Genomic DNA, 21,776 nt, shown 5'->3' on the forward strand with positions numbered 1-21,776 from the left:
AACTGTGCTAGGCGGCAGTATTTAAGCTGAGTCCCCCCAGACTGTGCCAAGGTGGAGACAATGTGATTCCAAAGGAGAGTCCTGAGCTTACCTTTCTGCTGAACTGCATGTTGAGAAGCCTCATAGCTAAATAATTCTGTCTCAGCAGAGGAATCTCCTCGTGACAGGTTGCTTAAAACCTACAGAGAAAAAAATATATATGTCTCTCTGAGAATGCACTTTTTCCTAGGAGGTTGTTCAATTTCAAAGAAATAACTATGGAGTGCGGTACTTAGAAATCGCTTGTAAACACTGCAATATTATCTCCCGTGTTAGCTCGCTAAGAGTTTAATTTTCATGAGGACTTAGGCTTCAGGAGCACCAGGCGGAAGGGGAGCTCTCCTTTTTCCTAGGAATCTTTTTTCCGTTTGGAAGCCTCAAGTGTCGCTGCAGTAGCAGCCTAGGTGGGTCTGTTAGGGTTTTACCCACAAACAGGACCTCATTTCTGTCCACTCATTTATGTGACGTAGCATGGAGAACTTAGTGGAGTTGCAATTAATTTTCATTGATCTGCATGAATACTTTGGTGTGTTTGAGTAGAGAATCTCCTTCCCCTGTTTGTTTGCTGTGGCTCTGTGTCATTGCTCGCATCCTTTGTAGATTCATTTGCCAAGCTGTGACAAGAGTACAGCTTTCTTCCAACAGTAGTTTTGATCAAGGTTTGGTGTATTAAGTATTTGATCGTTATGAATAACATTTGTCTGACAGAGACCTCAGGGATTCGCAGATTAGGAAAACTTTAAACTTAATCCAGGCACTGAGGTCTGCCTCAGTGTTGTCTGTAAGGTCCGTCAGAACTTCATGGATTTCCAAGGCACTTCTTAAGGGATTAATTTTGCTCTGCATAAATACACAACTCCTGTTGTGTCACTGCACTTTGGAGCAGAGCTGTAGCTGACTCCGGCTGAGAAATGCTTCCTGAAAGAATTAACCTTTCAGTGGCCCGCAATGCCAGTTTAGCTTCTGTGGTTACAAACTTCCTTTCCTGGCTGTAGTCTGGTGTGTATTTCAGTGCTGTCATGGAAGTTGCACTAAAACATTGAGAGGAGAAACCTGTGAGTTTAGTTATTTAGCTAAGCAAAATCTGCTTTTAGGCAGAAAAGCTATTAAACTGCAGAAATCTTATTAGCAGTCCTGAATGGTAGGCTTTGCTATTTGTTTTTTAAATTGCAATCTTGGTGTGTCAGTTAATCAGAGTTATTTGAGGCATTCTTATAAGAGTTATGCCTACATGGTAAGAATGCATAGTGACATTTAGTTTAATATAGTAATTCATTACATCGAGATTTGTTTACCACTCAAACTGTGTCATTTTATTTCCACCATCGTTTTGAATTAACCTTTACTCTTCCCTAGCAGCAGATCCTGCTGCTTTTTTCATTTTCTCTTCCCCAGGATGTTGTGTCTTTGTAATTAATTCTGTCAGCATTTAAACAGTGTATTTCATCTCAAAATAATGAGCAAAGTTAGGCACAAGGCAGTTGTCTCTGTGTTGCTAACAGAGTATCTGAAGCTGAGGAAAATGACGTGGCTTCTGTTGGTAAGTCAGTGGCACTGAAGAACTCCCAACTGCCAAGCAAGCTATTTGACCACTGGGAAACAAGAGGATGTTCTCCTTCCCTAAATGTGTCTGATTATTAGGAAACTTACTCGGAGATTCTGAGATAAACAGTATGGCAGCTACGGTAACTGACTAGCAGAGAAAAGAACCAACCCAACTGGGGAGAAAGAGTAAAAAAAACTCAGATCTGGTACAATAGTTTGTTAGCACGTCTGAGAAGCTTATGTAGCTTTTACCCATGTTGTTAAACCTCCCTGTTAACCATCCAGATATTTGTACCATTTTGCAAACTTTTAACTGAGCCATGAGTTTTAAATGATTCGCCACTGATTGTGTCTGTACCTCAGTGAGAGCGCGCTGGTTGGCAGCTACCGGTTCTGGCCAGCAAAGTCCCTGTGTGCGCAAAGAGCTGAGGACTTTCATGCAGATCAGCGATGGGCACCTTCATAAGGTTTTCCTTAAGGCAGCTCCTTGTTGCCATTTCCACTAGTTTTGTTGTCTTTTACCTTTTGAGGAGGTGTAAAGAAGGATTCGCATTCTAAAAAGATGGTAGGAAAGGCAAGACACAGCTCTTTGTAGACATGGGTGTTGGTCTTTCAAAATAGCTCTCTGGGTATAATGGCTGGGTCTATGGGCTTTGGAAACTGTTTTAATCCATTTGTTGATCTGTGAGCTTATTGTTGGCTGGAACAGAAATTATTTCTGTAGCACTTCAACCCCCTAAAAATTAGAGCTTGCAGATTACTGTTGTCAGATGCCTTTCAAGACCTTGATAGATAATCCGCCATTAGAGGAGAAATCATCAAGTTATCTTTTCTGTGTTTAGTGTGAGTTCGGTTTCTTTACGCTATGTATACCATTTCTAGAACAGATGCATCTAAATATCGAGCAGGCCATTTTCCATCCCAGGAGTCTGTATCAAAGGGCTAAAGCCTAATTTCCAGGGAGTAGTTCTGCATTAAAAATGAGTCTAGTGAGAGACTAGAGGGAGAAGTTAAGGCAGGAAACAAGTTCCCCTGCTGTAGCTGGCGCAGGCAGAAATTCTGTCCTACAACTAGACAGTGCAACATTTCCCACAGACTGACCAGTACCTTTGTAAGAAGGACATTTTTGTAAGAGTTGTCACTACAGTGTCACATAGGTAAAACCAAATGAGTTTTGAATTGGCTCACTCAAGTGTGGCTAGCAGCCTAGTCACAGCTAGCACAGCTCTCAATACAGCCTGGTGGCTGACGTGTGTGTCCTGCTTCCCAGGTGGATTTTTTTCAGCCTGTTTTGAGTTGCTGCTTCTTACTGCTAGGTCACTTCTTTCTCTGTCTCTGGTTGCAGTAGCAGCTCCTGACAGATGGAGGTGGCATGGTTTGTTGTCTTTCTAACAGAGCCTCCTTTGGTCATTCAGCTCACTCCTCATGCCGTTCGTTTTGGACAAGCTTTCTCTGCTCACCAAAAAAAAAAAAAAAGCAGGCACTGGGCAGTCAAATGATATTCTCCATTTCAGTGCTGTGTAGTCACAGAGTAATTAGTAATGCTGGATATCGGATGATGTTGCATTTATGAAATAAGGAAGATGGTAAGATGAATTGGATATTGAACACGTGTGCCAATGCTGAAAAAAGATCTCTCTCACAGAACTGCAAAAATTAAGTTGTAGCAGGTTTTTCCCTCAAGTAAATTTTAGTCTCTTTCTCTGTTTACTTAGCCATAAGCAACTTGGGTTTTTCTTTTCTTCATGGGACTTATTTTATGAGATGAGTTACCGCATAATTCCTCTGGCAATGTTTGTGCTTTCAGCTTGAAAATGTAATTTATGGGATTAAGCTGTGTCCATGCTAACCTTGCTGTAAATAAATGCGTTCATAGTAGAATAGCCATAGTAAGAGAACACAGTTGAAGAGAATTTTCTTTAAAAAATGAAAATTCAAAGTGATTTTGTGTCTAATTATTTATTTCCTTGCCTGTTAAGAAGATGACAAGGGAGAAAGATCGTTTTAAACGAAGCACAGCCCTAGAGATTAGATCATGCTGCTTTTTCCAGGGCTGTACAACAGATTTTCTGTAAGGCTTTGAGCAAATGGCTTACCTTCTAGATGCTTTTATTGTTTTATTCGTAACTTAATGATGCTACATTTATGAAGATGAATTGTTTGAGAGGAAGTGAAAATTGCTCTTGAAGTACAAGACACTGTTGGGTCTTATCCAGGTATCATCTTCCAATGTCCTTCATTTTGTCTAGTTCATTTTGGTCCTTTCTAACCTCTCTGAGTAACCTAAGCAGACACTGCCTCGTGAGGAATGTTTTAACACGTATTTTGCTTTAAACTTTGACCTCAATATCTGATCTTCTAGGGAACTCTACTTTATGAAGTCTTTTTGGTGATGGTCAGTGGACCCCCAAGTGAACACCCCAGCCTATGTGAGTAGGGTGTGTAGAAGCCAGTTCTGAATTAATACAACATAAGCAGCCAGTCAGTAGCCCACAGGGGTGTCCCATGGCAATATAAGGGCAAAGGGATCAGACCGCTTCTTGGAAGGAGTGCGCTATCCCATCGCTTCTTGAGCACAGGGAAAGCCCATCCCAAAACAGGAGTGGAGCTTTGGCTTAGCACCTGTCCTCCTGCGTGTCCCATCCGGCTAGTGGAGTGTTTTTTCAGAAAAGGATCCTATGTGGCTTGTCGCACCTGACCTCTGTGTGGGAGCAGGGAGACGTTCTAAACCACAGTCGTGCTCACAGATTGCTCTAAGGCTGCTGTACCAACTGCTGTCGTGGACTTTGCGCTAGACAACAAACTTGATTTAGCTCTGTAAAACAATATTAAATGGAACTTTTTGTTTCAGTGGGAAAGCCACAAGGGAGGAGGTTATTTCAAACTGGGGACTCATCTCTCCACTGAGGGGTAGTATCTGATAAATTGGCCACAGCATCCAGTACAGTCTGAGGATATTCTCTGGGAAACGGGAGAAGTGACTTGGCTTTTGTCATGATAGGAAACTTTTTGTCTGGTAACTGGCAGTGAGTCCATAGAAGATTGGGAGAATTCATTTTAAACTGATGTATTTGGCTCACCTGGAATTTTTGCTCAGTTCCCCCATGGGAGAGCATTGGTCCTGTCACGTAAGAAGGGCACATGGCTCGGGGTAGCAGCCCTCTCCCCTCTGGTGAGTGCTTAGGTGTGCTTCAGAATGGCTCAGCAGTGTGGTTTGGATAAGCATCAGTTTGCCTTCTTGTCTGAAACCTTTGTTTCTAGACCGTTATGTGGGAAACCTTACAAGAGCAGGTTCTCGGTTCTCTCATGAACTTTCTGATACTTCCCAATTCAAGCTGTGTCAGTGAGACTGAGAGTCACTTTTCAAAAAAAAAAAAATAATAAAAGGGGGGGGGTGGGGGGGTTTGACAACTTTCATGTGCAGCGCAGTATGAGGTCCCACAATTTCCAGTATATTTGGGATGGAGATTTGGTGACAGATGTGTCATCTCATTGGCAAATATTTCTCTCTTACTGACTTTCACTTTACTGTGTAATTTCTGTCCTTATAAAAATATCTTCCACCATATATGCTGCATGGTTTAGCGACAGTTGCTTGCTGTGTCTTTTAGAGCACAAGTCAAAATGGAAATATTCTATATCCCCCATATTGAAGTAGCATCCACAGGAAATGTTAACCCAACAGTGATAGCAGTCTGATAGTGATTAGTGGCCTTTTTGTTGAATGTATAAACTTTGTCAGAGTGCGTGGAATTTTAAATTTCCATCAGAAGGATATAATTTGCTATTGAATGATTTTAGAGCTTTTGAGTAGCTAGAGAATCGTCTTAAGGTTCAGTGAAATACGTTTCCCGAACTTCAAACTAACATCAGCATACTTCTCTGTTAGATAATGAATATGTCAGAAAGCTGTACCAACCTCCGTATAGGGGCTTCAGCTTAAATTTCATGTGGTTTATGAACAGTACATTTTTCCAAGGAGCCAATAGCGATTAAATTCCTGTCTTCTGTTCTGTCAGTGGCAAATATCTACATGCGATATTTAGGTCCTTATCCCAAGTTTCTAACTTTTTCTAACAAGTTTCTAACTTTTTTAACTGGTTCAGGCTCCGTGCTTCATGAGAGGGTTAATGATTACCTGAAGGATAGATGCTGTCTCTTCAGTGTTAGCTGGCATCTGCTGTATGTGTGACTTTGCTGGTTAATACTTTGCTAGTGTCCAGGTTGTCACAGATTGATTTTTGTCACCTTTCCCATCACCAGAGTTTAACTCCTTCCACGCACCTACAGAAATGTTTCAAAGATAAATCAGAAATGCCTAATGATTTCATCTCATGTTTGTCATGCACTGTCCTAACGTAAGTCATGTTTTTCTTTCCTTCCTAATAGGAAAAAAACAGTCATCTACTGTCCTCTGGTTAATTCTGAATGATTTAACTTTAATAAAGTACAGTCTAATAAAGAGCTTGTGGATATTTTGGGGGTACATTTTCAACCCTCAGCTGTTTAAGCAACGCTAATACTCTTGGGAATCCTTCTCATAATCATATATACCTGTGCATGTATAAAAATTGGTATGCAGTCCGGCAGAGCCCCGTGAGCCATGTGCTAACATTTGCGGGTAGAAATGTACTTTTAAGGGACGCAGAGAGAAGTGTCAGCAAACTCGCAAATAAAACCAATGTGACTCTGTCTGCATGAATGGCACAGAAGAGAACTGATTCCTCCACAGGGTGATTCTTGTCATCCTAGAAGAGGCTCCAAAGATAGCTCAGATGAATCACTCTCTGGCAGGTTTTCTTCCTCTCCATAAAAAGAGCGTACGGTGACTAGTTGAGACATCTGACTTTTTTTTTTTTTTGGACACAGTTTTATCATGGAAACACATGAGTGGATTATTGTCATACAGAATGAGCGTCTGGGGGCAAAAAACCTGGTATGAGCAGTCGAAAATCCATTGGTCGCAATGGCACTAAAACCACTTAAGCCTAGGACAAGCCTGGCCTAAAATCTTTGATAGGATCTGTCTGGCTAGCACAGTAGTGATAAAATACTTGTAAGTGAGTCAATTTAAGAAACAGCAAGTGATCTTGCCTTAAGCAAAGCGAGTATTATTGGAGACATGCATAATAGTATTCCCTCCCTCACGATGTCTGCCTTATGGAGAGCATTGATGTTTGACGTTTGCTAACAGATGGTACCAGGCCACAACTCTGGTTTAATTTCTTACAACTGAAGAATTCCTGTGATTTCTCCTAAGAAGCAGTGGGTCTGTGATGAGCGTTTTGCTCAGTGCCCATGCTGCTGCCAAACTTTTTTTTTTTCCTAATCTGTTGTGCATGTGAGAGTTTCTGTAGATTTCTTCTGGGTGGGAAATTAACTGAGTTTAAGTGTAGAGGGAACGAGTGGCCGCCTTCACCCAACAGAGGCAGATCTGTGGCTGGCCTCTTCAGTGGCCATCTTCCAGTGTTTTGAAGAAATGGCAAGTAGACAGAAGACAATCTTTTCTTCATGCAAGATCCATCTATGAAAATGTGTATTATCCGTTTCATAGTGACAGCGTTTTTTCCTCTACTGTGAACCAAGTTTGCATTTTATATCGTACAATTCCTTTAAAAAGCAATACTTCAAAATAAAATGAGTTACTCTTTTTAAGTGCTTTTAAAAATCTGTTAAGAGTATATGGTCAGATATTAGACCCAAGCAAGATTTATCTGAAAAATACCTCCTCTGATAACGTATGTTTTAGTTTTCAAGGTGAAAGCATAGACCTGCCCAAATATGAAGTAAATGCGCTCAGGGATCATTCTGTGTACTTGAGTGAGGAGGGGAAATGCAGACTCCGGCGCCAACAGGTGCCTCTCTGTTACTTGTATATAAAGAAACAAAACAGAAATGAGCTTAACGCTCATTTTTATTTTGATCCTTTCTACTGCAGGACATGGGGATTTATCTGCAGAGCACAAACAGTGCTCGGTAACTGTGATATTTGGTCGTTCTTTCTGGAGAAAAGCTGCACTTGAATTAGAAATCTCAAGGACATGTGAAGGACTAAAGAGTTGTGCTGATAATTCATGAAGTGGCACTGCTTCTGTCTGTACTATTACTGAACTGATATCCCAAAATGGTGCTAAGAGGCACAGCATTTTTGGAGATGTGTGATTTTGGATGAGTTGCGTAACAAATGTCCTGAACTGATGACTAAAATCTCCTGCCCCTTTTGATAAGGAAGACTCTCTCGTGCTGAGACCTGATTCTGTGTTAGGCAATTTCATTCTGCCCATGTAAATAGACCCTCAAGCTTCACTTGAATAACTTGCTTTATTTTCTAAACTGCGAAAAGATAGTTTTGCCTTATTAAACAACTGATGTTATGATGAAATGATGTGTATACATATTATGTTTGCTCAGTTTGCATTTTTGCATCCTTTGGGTGGTGTATGTATATGTGCCACAAAAAGCTATCGTTTTTCTTTGTGAACAAATTTGAAGCCAGATAGGAGCTGGAGTAGCTGCTTCCTCCCTGGAGGAATGAAATACTTCTATGTTTGGGCCTTATTTGGTGCGCGCTTAGAAAGCACTGTGCACAGAATGTGTTCATTTCACACTGGAGAAGTGAGGCGGGCTGACTGCTTTTCCTGAAGTTGTTCAAAGTTGGATGTTCGAAAAGTTCTGTCTTTTTTGCCCGATGTACAAACAAAATAAATGACTCTCTAAAGCCAGAAGAAATACAGCATGTCTGTGTTTTGCAGAACAGTTTTGTTACCTTAGAATTAATAAACGATAGTAGTACCTGCTTGTAGGTGGGGAAGCAGGACTCAGGCCATTGGGGTAAGATGGAAAGAATGAAAAGGACGGGATCAAGTTATAACTAGAAACAGTAATTTCTCCATCCAGGGATACCAGCAGTTACCTCCCAGTCAGAGTGCTTCAGTTCTTTTGTTGCTGTTGGCTTCTTTCTAAAGAAGTAGCGCAAGAATTAAGCTGTTTAACAGTGGTTTTGTGCTGAGTTAATTTTCCCCCTCGTGTTGCGTACGCAGAAGCATGTTTAGACTGACAAAACAGCATCTAGATTTGTATTTGCTGCAGGCTCAGTATTCCATACTAATGAAGAGCAGAGAGCATAATGAGTAACTGTTGACAGCTGAAGCGATGGCATGCTTTGAATGTTGGTCTTGTTAGACCCTGAGGATGAAGTAGGCCACCTGGGTTCTGGCATCTTGGCATCCCAGATTTGCGGCTTGAAGTTCATGTGACTATGGGTCACACTAAGTTGTATCCCCCGTCCCTCTCTGGTTTCTGGATGACTTTATACTTCAGAAGGGCTTCCATTTGTGTATTGACCCTCCCTTACTTAGAACAATTAGAGGTTTAATTTCCCACTAGGCTAAACACCGTATAAATACATGCGGAAAAACTGACCTTTCAAAATAATCCCTGTCAAGTTAGTTCTTTGCACTTCAGGTCAATTCAGGGTGTAATACTGTAAAGCAAAGAAAGTATTTTGTAGCATAGGGTACTGATTTCTCCCGCAGCATAGTTTCAAACTGCCGTTCTTTGCCAATGCAGAGCCCTTTCAGTCCACTTCTTCTAAAGTATTTTTTTATGTTGTTGATTATGTCCAGATCAGATGTGGGGTTTTTTTTCTCTTTAGAGAGAGAGAGATGGACATATGCTCGGAGAGGCTTTCTCAAAAAACAAATTTAGAGACTGGCCGAATTTAAAGCAACGCAACGGTAATTTTGGGTGTCCTTGAGGTACTTCAAAGGTTCTTATTCTCATATGATTGGAGTACAGTAAGGTATCTTTAATGGGTATCATGTAAGATGGGGAAATTATAAGTCAGTTTCAATTACTGATATTTATATTTTCTGCTAGGAGAAGTTAATTGCAGCAGATGACAGTGACGAGATCCACTACATCTTGCAAGATCACTAATGCTTGTCATTTTGTGACTCCAACCCCCCTTATCAGTTATTCAGTTATATTCACATTCTGTTGGCAGGTCATACCAGAAGTCATGTTTTTCCACACATTTTAAGTTACTGGAAGGAGTAAGTAAAGCAGAAATTTCAGGGTGTAAGTAAAACTAACTTTGGGAAATTGGGCTCGGCTGCTATTGTAGCAATATACCAATAATCAAAGGTCATTGAATGGGTGGAAGAAGCAGTTAAATGTGAAGCTGTTTCTGTAGTTCTGTCCTCACCCATTCCTAACCAATGCATGTAGTAGTATTTGTAAAAGGTTTCAATTGCATATTGAAGCCTTCATATTAAAGAGGTTCTGCCTTCTTGGTGGAATCGCTTAGCACAGAGGACATTTGACATCGGATTAATAAATGTCTATTTGCCTGGTGGTCTTTTGCATTCCTTTGTACTGTTAGCTACCCTATAGGCACGGCATTAAATAACTTGCCATGTAGTCTGTGGCTGCCTAAAACACTGCACCAAACAACTGAGACCTGCTTGCAGCAATCTATGTCTTATTGTAAGTCAGATGTAGAAATGAAATAGCCTGATATGAAGGTAATAAAAATAAAGCAGCAGAACATTTGTGCATCAGAAGACATTGAAAATCCAGTGGTGTTCTCCCTATGCTGTGTCTTTTTGGAAGTCACAAGTGGGCTTCTGCTATGTGTAGGCCTCTGAGGGATGTTTCAGAAAGGAAACCTCTCTCGTTGTCCGTATCCCACCCAGGAAACTGTTGACCAGCTTCACGGGAATGGGGGAGAAAACCTCATGAACGTAGGCTTAGACTGATTTCCTCATAGAAAAAATAAAGGTGTGACAATTCAGTTTTATATCCTCTGTGTTGCTATGTTTTCATAAGAGGCTTAAGTACTTTTTAATTGTTTATGGAATTATGCAAGAATCTTGCCTTTAATTTGTACTTTCTCACACTTTACAATTTGAGAGGCAAGCTCCTTATGGTTAAGTTTGGAGAACAGGGTACTGCGCATATACACAGACAACTGGAGACGGCGGTGTTTGTCTGTAACTGGATCCATATTGTATATCTCCCAAATCCTAGTGGTCAGGAAGGGTGTAGATACGTGGATTTCTTGTGGCCGATCTCTACTTTCTTTTTCTGCTGATATTTTGTACCTCTTGCCACCAAAAATACCCATGCGAGAGTCCACTACAAGAGGCAAGAAGTGAATAGCCAATTTGAAAAGTGATGTTGTGTATGTTTTGTTGTTCCACCAAATTATTTAGCTGCTGTCCTGCACTAGCTGTAATACTGTGTCAATGCCAGATGAAATTACAGTATGTGATTTGTCCTAACGCTTGTGAAGCTTCCCGTTAGTGCCAGGTTGTATGTGTAGGATACTTGCAGTCACTGCATTGAAGAAATTCCCTTTTTTTAAAGGCATGACTTGCATGTCTGAAACCTGACCTTTTTTCCTACTCCGTCTGCTTCTATGAGTTCAGCCCCAATCTTGACTATACAGGCAGAGGAAAGCGATTTCATCTCAATTAGCATGTTTCCAAAAGGTGCATAAAATATTTTTTACTGTTACAGTTTAACAGAATTTCAGCATAAATAAGAAAGTGGATTCGCTGATACAGGAAGTGTTAGTAACGACTCTGAAAACAGCTGAAAGTCACGACAACAGACTAGCAAATATGACGATTCATACCACATTCTGTATCACAGGGATGCTGACAATGCTGAAAAATTCTTTGTAGGGAGCTGAAAACTAACAGAAGTGTAAAGCAAGAGTGCCTCTGACTTCCACGTGGCACTGATTAACGGGGAACGCAGCGATGCGTGCTGCTGTTCTGAGGTCTGGTGAAGTGTAGAGCTGTGATGGGGTTCACAAGGCATGATGGCCTTTTAATGCAACCTGTAAACAAAATGTCCTGGGCGATATGCCTTGAGCAGGAGGAGATACAGAAGTTTGCAAGTGGAAGCTTCCCTGTTTAGGAACAGCCCTAGGGGAGGGGAAGATACAAAAGCTAATTGTACTGGCAGCAGCATCTTAGTGAAAGGGAAGGGAAGAAGGAACAGGCTATTCCAAATAAGTGCAACATGGGATCTGTGCTCGAGGATGAGGTGGATAACCATGAAATCCATTTGAAGCAGAGCTGAAGTTCAAACTAGGAATAAAGGAAGGACAGCAAAGGTAGGGGAGAAGGTAAGCATAAGACTGAGATGTATGTCTGGAAAGATAAAGAGTAAATGCTTTAGCTCTTATTTTTTCAGAGCTGTGTCAGCTCACTCTGGTACAGCTGGGAACTTCTATACTGGGAAACTGGGCTGTGTAGTGAAGCTTGAAATGGTTTAGAAGAACCTCAGCAGTGCTGGTGGCTTCTAGAGCAGTTGGATAATGAACTGATTTGCTGTTGAATGTAAGAGCAGTGGACTGTAAAGTCTCATGGTCAGCAGCAGAAGCAAGATGGGGATGGAGAGTGCTGTTCCTGTGAGCTGTGGCCAGGAAGGTCAAGGAGGAGCGCAGAAAACGCTGAAACTGGGTGCTACTACAGGAACAGTCTTGAGGGTCTCTAAGCCCATAGGGCACCTGGAATAGAAGCGACTGGTAGGTTTGGAGGAAAGAGCTGCAGCACTAAGCAGGGTGGACAAAATCCACAGGACATGTTGCTGGATCACCTCATGAGGGAGACGAGCTGTTAAAAGTACAAGGGATGATTTGATTTCTTCCCCCCCCCCCCCCCCCCCCAATTAATGACATCTTTCTAACAGAACGAGGACTGCTGAAGAGCAAGCATCGCAGTTTGTTGCTCGGGTATTTATGCAGTTTTAGTAATTATCTGTTAGGAGAGAGACTTCTGGTAGCTATGCAATATATAGAACACTGAAATATTTGACTCTGCAACATTGCACTTAGGGCACTATTTTCATACTGCTGTTGTGCAAGGCACTGAACTTACTATTCTCTTAAAGCTTTATAGATACTCATGTTCCAGTTGTAGCACAGGGAAAAGCTACCTGAACAGATTATTCATCATGTTACAGGTGAGGAATATGTTTCCTGAACTCCCATTTCAGATATCCAAAAGCAGCTGCTTCAGAGCTGCATGCAAACAATGCATTCTCCTATTTAAAACATCCAGCTTTCTTCTAGGCATACTGCAAATGGCAAACTGATAGAGTGCAGTGCCCACCAAGGAGTGTACTTGCCCACCAGCCTTTTGCCATTTAGCCACTTAATGAGTCTACAGCACTTAAGTTGAAAAGCTAATATGCACAAAAAAAAATACAGCTTGAATGCAGAGAACCGCTATCAAGATTATTAATACAAAAGATGGATGCTACCCACAGAAAATGTTATTTATACTGAAATGTTTAAAAAGCAGTATCTTCCTTACTGACTTGTTTGCAGTTTCTCAATTCTCCTCTTGAGGGAAATAAGTTAGTTTTTCATGGAGAGAAAAGCTTGATAGTGCACCTAATATGGCTTGGTCATGAAACAACAATGAATTTGTTAACTGTATAGTTCAAAACTAAGGTTTTCAGGTGTGGTGATGTTAGTCATTTAAAATGCACAGGTGATATGGATACTGGCCATATCTGTCTCCTTTCAGATGATGGAATAGCACTGAGCCAAACAAGGACAGAGGGTATAAAAGGAGTGCCCAGGTTAAAATAATAGACATTGTAATTTATATATCTTTCTCAATCCAGTCTATTACCTCTCATCAAGGTTTAAGACATAATGGAACTATATAATGAAACGCAAAATAATGCACTGACCAAAAAACCATTTGTAAATGCTGTCACCAGCACAGTACTCGGAAAGAACAGTTCTGACTTGAGTTTGTTTTGCCAACCTCCCTCTTTTGCTGAAGAAAGAAAACCTGAGCACCTGGCAGTGCTGGACACTGGCACTAGATTCAGATACCTGCTGTGATCATAACAGAACAAACAGTAGAGAATATTTTCCAAGTTTTGCAGAACACTTCTTAAAAAATGAGTACAAATGAAATTCTCGTGGTCACTGCTAAAGTTTTGTGACATCTAGCCATCTAGGCTGCAACATGTAGCCATATAGACGATGCAGATTTATCGATCTAAATGTCTGTAGAATACCAGGCAACATATTGTTTCATCTAATATTGTTAGGGCTTATGAAATATGTTGGAATTTTCTCTTAATACATCTCCTGTCTTTGGAATCTAGCATGCCGTATAACAGGGGCAGTAAGAAGTTCCTCGTTTCAGTTACTGGTAGGTCTCAATGGTATTTTCTTTTGTGATATCGAAATGAAATGTTTCAGCTTGTTTTCTTCTTGTGATGGGATTCTAAAAAATACTACCTAGTTACAGTATGTTAATTTGGTAGCTTCTCTTTTTTCTTAAGAAAACCAAGTTTCTACACTCAGTTTTGTCATGAAGATCTGGAAAACACGAATCCTAAAGTCTCTGGAATCATCAAACAAAAAGCTAACGTACATGATCGCTAAAAATCTCTTTGTTTTTAAGCTGGTCAGTGGGTTTTGTGGACCTGAATGACATACTAAGTGTTGATAGGTTGCGCTTTTCAGTTTTATTTCTCAGGGCAGGATAAAGCAATTGGGTGTTTCCAGACTTGATTGTTTAACTTGCAGTGAGTTCTCAGTGTCTCCAGTGTACTTACAGCTTTCCCAGGTCCAATATCAGACCTTCACTTTATGGACATTCATGAAATAGATGCATTTTAGACTAGCTGTGCCGTGAGAGATATCAAAAGTTTAGTACAGGTGGGGAAAAATAAAAGGCAACTGTTGCATAGAGCTTCCGTGGAGCATGTCTCTTCTGATAAGAAAAGATAGCACGTGTTATGTAACAGTGAGTTCTGAAGTAATGCTGAGGCTCCCATCAGTACAGAGTATTTGTCTCTGATAGTTCTCCAGCGGCCCTTTTTTACAAGAGGGCTTGGGTGAGCAAGAAGAACTTGATTCTTCAGACTTACCTTAATTTTGTAGTTTAAAAAACAAACAAACAAACAAACAAACGATGGCACTGACTTGGACTCAGGCTATATACTCTCAGCCTCGTTGAATTAGATGCTCTTAATTCTTGGTAGAGCTTTGCACAGTCATCAGAGCAGGTGCAATAACCAGGCACATGTAGAATGAAAAAGTTTCACAGAATTAAAATAAAAAATCCAGCTCATGTCTGCCAGCCCCATGCTGTCTGCATCATTAGAAGCATGTCTCCAGCTGATATGCAGGAATTCAGTGTTCCTGCTTTCTCTCCACCAGCACATCTGTAAGAACCTATGCTTCGCTGCTCAACAGGTGGTGTGTGCAGTTCAAAAATTTTGCACGCTTCAAGTAGCTGTGTCTCTTTCTACTCTGTCTTTAAATCAGTCATCTGAGATGGAGCAGTTGCTGCATCTGTCCTGCTCTAACAGAAACCTTGAGCATAGATTCTCACTTGCCATGAGGAAAGGATTTTCAATAAATCACAGAGACAATTGGATATTCACATCCTTTTAAAATACAGTTTCATCTTGCTGCTTCGCAAAACGTGATATAACCCAACCCTTTTGCCATTAGGTTTTTCGCCTGGTCCAGTTAAAATGAGAAGAAAACGTTTTAAGGCGTGAACCAGTCTAACAGTGCTCGGGCAGTTTGAAATGCAAATTGTCCCATATGAGATCACTACAGGAGCCTGAATCCTTCTTGCAAGACAGTAAGTCATGGCCCCTGTCAGAGTCGGGATGCACAGGATTTGTGAGCGTGGGCTGCAGCCAGGAGAACAGATCTTACATTACAGTATGGTTACAGTCCAGCATGATTATAAGACCTAGCAGCTGTAAAGGAGTTCCTTTATTCACTTAAAGTTGCAGGATAAATGGACCGCGTAGTTGACGATGTCAGTGTATGGAAGAGGAACACGTGGACTTAGAACCGTCTTTCAGTAGCTCATCAGTGTATCAAGTCAGACTGCTGTGCTTAAAGCAACAGTGATTAGTGTTGAGTTAATATCAAGCTTGGATAATCATTCATTGAGTTTTGTTTGTTAACAAACAAAGAAAAATAGAGAATAAGGTTGCTCATCTTGATCTCTGATATTCTAGTATCCTCTGCAACTTGCAGAGATGTTTCCTGCTTCAGAACAAAAAGCCTGAGTACAAATTCCGTAAAGTGAAAGCTGATGAGGAAAACGCAGGTGTGTTTTCCCAGAGAAACTGACAAAATATATTGCTGACCTTGCAGTTCATTTGCAGTGTAGGGGAAGATTTCAAAACAGAAAGTATATTGGAAGATACTCATTTCTACGTGGGGCTGGATTTAGAAGATTTACGCGGAACAGAAGATGATGGGTACTTTTCTGGTTGACAGAGTGTTTGTGTGGAGTAGCAACAGCTGTACAGGATCAACTCTTCTACCTTAAAGGCTGGTACAGCTATCAGGCTTCGGTTGATATGGTGGATGTGAAGGAGAAGAGGTGGGTGGGCGGTGTTCAGTGTATGTAGGCAGAAGGGATGAACAGCAGTAACTGGAGCCAGGGTTCCAGAGCGCATAGAGACCAAAATTATCTGAAAGGAAGACAAGCTATAAAACCAGAAAATAAAGTGAAAAAAGAGAGTGGAACAGAAAGAAAACAAAGGACCCCTGAAGCAAGATGTGCAGAAATTAATGCCTGAATTTCAGCTTCAAAATCTTTTGGCTTATATGGCTCTTAAGTGGCTTGATTTTTTTCTGAGGTGACGAATAGCCAGGAGTTGCCATTTGAGTACTATTTAGAGGTCCATTCAGTGTATTGACGTGAAACATTAGAAGGCTAACGTTTCACTATTTAGCGTTTTCCTCAGAAACTAAAAATTCAGGAACCAAGTATAAAACATCCAGACAAGGGAATGTTTCTGAATAAAACCCAGTGGGTTCTGTTGTTATGCCAAGTTGCTTTTCACCATCTTCTAGTTCCCAAGCTGAGAGTAAGGGGTTTCAGAGTTTGTAGCTAAGAGAAACGCACAAGGGAATATGGAAGTGTTTCACTTTGAAATCGGCCCCAAATTTTCTGTTGGAATGTGACTATTCTTTTGAGGTTGGCCATGACATTCTCAGCTGAGAAAAATCAGATTAATCCTACCTTTTGATGTTCCTTCTGAGAGAAAATTCTCTTTTAAACAGACGGTATGAATTTAATCCCTTTGCATTCCATTCTCAAGAACTACAGTTTGCAAGAAATCCAAGATGCTTCTAAAAGGACAAGCAAGTTGTTCATTCGGAGTTTAGCCTGGGCTGCATTTAGATAAGAGAAGGGTGTCACAGATCCAGTAAAGGTGTAGGGTTATAGGGGAAGAGAGTACTCCAACAAAAAACATTGACTAAGAATTTTTTTCAGCTGAATGCAAAAGGTTTGTGTATCCATATTTAATCATCAGATGATAAAAACCAGGAGAGCTATTGAGTTTGATATTTCAGGCTACAGTTGCCCATTAAATTCAGTCACCACCTCTTCATGCTTTTCAGAGTGTGTCGTGTGGTGTTGCATGAGCAAACACAGGCCATTCTCTTTTCCTCTGTGCAGTCGGTCCCTGCAGGAATCGGTCTCTCTGTATTTTAATTGTTTTTTTCCGGTTGCTGGCAGGAGTTCTTAAAATACTTTGCTACGCTTGTTATCAAAGCAGTGCTGGCTCAGTGCACAAAGCTGCACCCAGCATGGGGCTGAGTGGTCACAGGCTGTCCTGATCAGGCGGCTCAGCAGCAGTGTCTATTTACCAGTTACTGAGGTGCTGGAGGAGGTGCGAAGGAGCAGTTGGGAAAGCGTTGTTGCTAGTGGGAAAAGTGGGGCAAGGGGAGAAATCTGACCTGCTCAAAGTGGAAGACTCATCAAGGGATTGTGCTGTGTCACTGTTTCCAATTCGAACGGAAATTCTGGATAGTTTTCTTTAATAAATATGAATTTGTTTGTGATGCTGCCACGAAAACAAAACAGTTTAGGGGTTGGTTAGGGCTGTAGGAAAAAAAAATTATGGCATTACATTGCAGTCTTGAGAAACAATATGGACCAAATTATTTTTGGCCGTTACCAGAGGGTGGAAGAAACGGGATATACACGTCAACTAGATGTGTAGAGAGCAGCTTTTCATCTCAGATATGCCAGAGTCCACGTCTTTGATCAGGTGTCCTGGGTACTGCTGCTTGCCGGTTCTGTGACACCTGCAAATTAACAAGGGGAAAAGATAAAAACAAAAGCCGACTTCGTACTCCAGACCATCGAGTTGCCTAGTCACAAAGAGGCCCCAGCCCCCACGTTTATGTATCTCTCGTACTTGGAATGCAAATGCAGAAAGGGAGCTTCAGTGTAAAAGGCATAATCTGGAGCTGTACAACCATGCAGCTAAAATATATTATGATTTGCACACTTTTAGGAAAGGATTAAGGATGCATTTGCACCTTTAATGAACTTTATGCCTAGCACCATTTTCAAGCAGAGATACTTAATACTAGAATATCTACAGTATGAATAGATGTCTGATTTGTAGAGGTGGTGATTTACTCATTAAAATAGTAACAGTAATGTTAGAAGAAGAAAAAGGAATGGAGATTCTGAAGGTTTTTTAGCGTCTTTCAGAGGTGTAGCATAGACCTACTGAAGATTTAGAAAGGGCCTTGTAATTCTCTTCCTGTTTGTCCAACGTATCTTTTTTGAGATGGGTATTTACTGAATCATGGGTGTTTTTCTTGTCTTTTCGCATGAGCGTGTTCAACTTGTATTTTAAATATAGTCCCATTAAAAATTAACTTTTGCAGTAGCATACAAATTAAACACATGCTGCTCTATCCCCAAATATCTTTTAGCAAGGCTTCACACCAGCCTCTGGCAATTCTTGAGTAATAGTTAAGTCAAAAGAAAGCAGAAGAATTCTGCAAGGTCTGGTATTTCAGTGTGTAGGAAAGGGACTGAACTACAAAGCGGGTCCAGAATTGATATAAAATGGTGAAGATCTTTTGGTTAGGAAAGCTTTACTTTCTTATACCAAAAGAAAATCCAACAAAACGTTATGCTTTCCTTCTTCACTGAGTTAAACACAGATTAATTATGCTTTAGCTAAATTGATGTTTAATTTAGTTAGCTGTTTAGAGCGCTGCTCTGGAATTCACATTGCAAATGAACTATCTAGACTTCTGGGATGAATTCAGTTTATCTGGAGAGCACCCTCCAATTTGTTATAAAATGATCACTGAGTAAATCTCACATAGTCCACCAGCTTTAAATATGCAGGCTATTAAAGGACTATGGGACAATCTGACAGACACCCAAGAGAAGGGCCATCACTTGGTTATGGTTGTCATCTTTTTCCTTATCATAGGTAGTAAGAAAATAAAATCATCTCTTGTTTTATTCCTGGATCTGACATATATTTTGAATAAACGCGTTCTTTTGTTCTGATCTTTTTGTACAGCACCTTACAGGGTCTTGATCCATTTAAAAAAAAAAAAAAAGCTGCAGGACGGTATGGTAATAGAAATAAAATTTTTAAATGTATGTCAGCCACAGAAAAGGGTACAGCTGCATTGCATGCTTTTTCTCTAAAGTGCTTCCTTTTAAGATGACTGTAATCCTCCTTTTGAAGAACTGGTTTTCTTTTCCATTGTAGTTTAAAGTTATGGTTGTTACTTTTCCCAGAAAGTAGAAATAATTCAGAGCAAGGCTAGTGTTCATGGTGTTCTTTGAATACGTTTAGAATATCTTTCGTGCGTTTTACACAGATGTATAAAATTTCTGGTATTGCTTAATGTTTTAGCCTGATATTATTTGGCCAAATTCTACTCAGGTGACTAGATTTTATCAGCAAAATATTCCATGTCCACTTGCCTTCTCTCAGCTATACACTGTGTTCTTGTCCTATGCTTTGGTGAGTTTTGTGTTGTATTGTTAAACATATTAAGTTCAGTACAGAAAAAGTTTGTGTTTCAGTGCGTAGTGAAGTGCAAAACACTGTTTCTTTTTAGGAGAAACATGCCTCCCTAAAAATATAATATTTAGTAAGTGTGATAGTATATTGAGGCTTTTTGTTTGTATCTGTATTTTAGTGTCTTTTCAGGAAGAGGACTGTAGATGACATACAGAATAGATCAGGTTGTGCCAGGAAGTCGTGGTTGGCTTTTTTAGACCCTTAAGAAATTCCTCTTTAGAAGCCCAGCTGCTCCAGTGTCCAGCACTGATCATGGTACTCTTGAAAAGACAACCTCCAAGGAGGTCTGCTCTGATGAACAGAAATCTTTACTTTAGATATCACCGGGACCGGAATTACAAGTAGGGTTGGAAGAAGCTGGAGAGAGATGAGGACAAAACTCCTGATTTCTGGGTTCATCAAGTTTGAACATAAAGCATATGTGCATGCCATTGGCTCAGTGGAAGGTCTTCAAAATATCCGGAACTATCTTTTTGGAAAGATGTGCTCCTTCTGCATGCTGTAAAGGCAGTCTGAGTTCTGTTCTTTTGCTCTTGCACTAACCTGTTAGGATGGAGCTGAAGCAGTGAAAACCACAACAGTGAAAACTGGGAGCTGTGGGCAGCTGAGTTCTGGTTTTGACCTTCTTGGTGGTGGCCCATCCTTCAGGGAGCACTGTGTTCCCCCTTAATCTAATCCTCATCAGACCCGTCCAAGGCATTGAGCTGGGCTGTGCCAGTGCTAGCATCTGCTGCCTTCTCCCTAGGGATTCACAGCAACGCTCGTGTGTCAAGGGTTGCTGTAATAAATGTGACACATTGTTCTCGAAAATTAAAAAAAAAATGGAGTTGTCCCCTAAAGCACACTTTGCTCTCTCTGTGTTTATTCTGTCTGCCATGGTACAATAATTGCTGCAAAACTTCTAGTGCATATATCACGTTACAGATTAGCGCAGGCCCTGCGGTTCTTGGAACAGTATGGGGCTGCTTTTGTTTACCAGTGACATTTATCCTCTCATTTCCTTTTGGAAGCCCGACGGCTTTTCACTGTCTGATGGGGAACGTACTTGCAGGTCCTTCTTTTCATGCTATGGCTGATGATAAACACACCAGTGCATGGTATCTGTGTCTGCTCGCCTTAGAGCCGCTATTACTGCTTTCAGCTGTCAGTTTGGCAAGAGCTTGGTTGGGCAGGAAAGCAAAAGGATATCTAAGTACAATTATCTTCTCTTGCAGGAGGAGACCGAGAGCGGATGACAGCTAATCATGAGACGTACCTTCTTATGGCAAGCACACAGAATGACATGGAGGATTGGGTGAAATCCATTCGTAGGGTTATATGGGCGCCATTTGGAGGAGGTGAGTCAGTGAGAGAAAATGTCAGACTCCCAAATGAATGAGGACATGCCGGGGTTATTTTGTTGTCTCTCAGCCACAGTCAGCGTTTCGCAGTGGAGAGAACGATCTGGATCTTTCCAAAACAGTGGGAATAAACCCTTTGTTTTCACTTGTTATACCGGTATCCGGCATGTTCCCACATAGCGAGATCAGTTGAAAGTCTTTAAAACATCTAAAACTACTTCCCTTGAGAAGGAAAGCATGTTGTAGAGTGTCACCAAGGCAACAGGAGTTTTCACAGCAGATGGATCTTCTGTGAGATCAACTTCTCGCTGGGAAAACTGAGATCATGCCTTTGGTCACCAGCTAGAAGATTGCTCATGTTTTTTCACTGTTTGACTGTGCTAGGGCCGTCCCATTTGAGGCCAAACACCATACAAACATCAAGGACATCAGTTCACGGCCCCTCTTGGAAGGGCAAAAACACTGTTGTCCCCACTTTGAAGGAGAAATGGAGGCAAAGAAAGGTGCCCAAGACCTACGCGCTACTGCAGAAGAGACTGTCATCCATGTACAAAATCTTTGCTCTGGCCTCATCCTTTAGGATAGAAGCCATTGATTTCCTTCACAAAACCATACGCCCTGCTCTTCTCTCTCCTCCCAAAAGAAGAAGGGAGGGAGCGTCTTTATTCAGTTGTATTCAGATCCATGAAAACTTTGTGTGCTACACCTAGGATCCTTGCTTTGTGCAAGCAGGATTGTATCATTTGGAAACAGGAGAAAAGGTCACCTGCCATTTCATGAGACCCTACACACACCATGAGAAAGGACTGAAACAGAGTTATACTAGGAACTAACTACAGGGTGCACCATTTTGCGCTTAAAGTACCACAGACACTGTTGCTGAGGACATTCTGCAAGTGGTCTGATAGCTGTGGTCCTAACTAATACAGAGGGTACTGTATGCAAGGAAGTGGAGCTGGGTCACCATGCTGATGAACA

At 41.0% G+C, this 21,776-nt stretch overlaps 1 protein-coding gene across 24 annotated transcripts in view; it reads left to right on the forward strand.

Annotated features, from left to right (window-relative positions):
- ARHGAP24 (Rho GTPase activating protein 24) overlaps nt 1–21,776 on the forward strand; it is a 256,751-nt gene that overhangs the window by 193,476 nt on the left and 41,499 nt on the right. For 18 of the 24 annotated variants that reach the window (XM_068941424.1, XM_009676535.2, XM_009676537.2 and 15 more), the window contains one exon: nt 20,673–20,795. The exons of 4 other annotated variants lie outside the window; for them this stretch is intronic. In XM_068941424.1, the coding sequence (XP_068797525.1) occupies nt 20,690–20,795 (106 nt within the window). In that variant the 5' untranslated portion in view covers nt 20,673–20,689. Of the gene's footprint in view, nt 1–13,725; nt 13,773–15,166; nt 15,222–20,672; nt 20,796–21,776 lie in introns of those variants that run through there. 2 more of the 24 variants (XM_068941418.1, XM_068941419.1) reach the window with 2 other exon arrangements.

Source organism: Struthio camelus, chromosome 4 (assembly GCF_040807025.1).
Source record: "Struthio camelus isolate bStrCam1 chromosome 4, bStrCam1.hap1, whole genome shotgun sequence".
Taxonomy (NCBI): domain Eukaryota; kingdom Metazoa; phylum Chordata; class Aves; order Struthioniformes; family Struthionidae; genus Struthio; species Struthio camelus.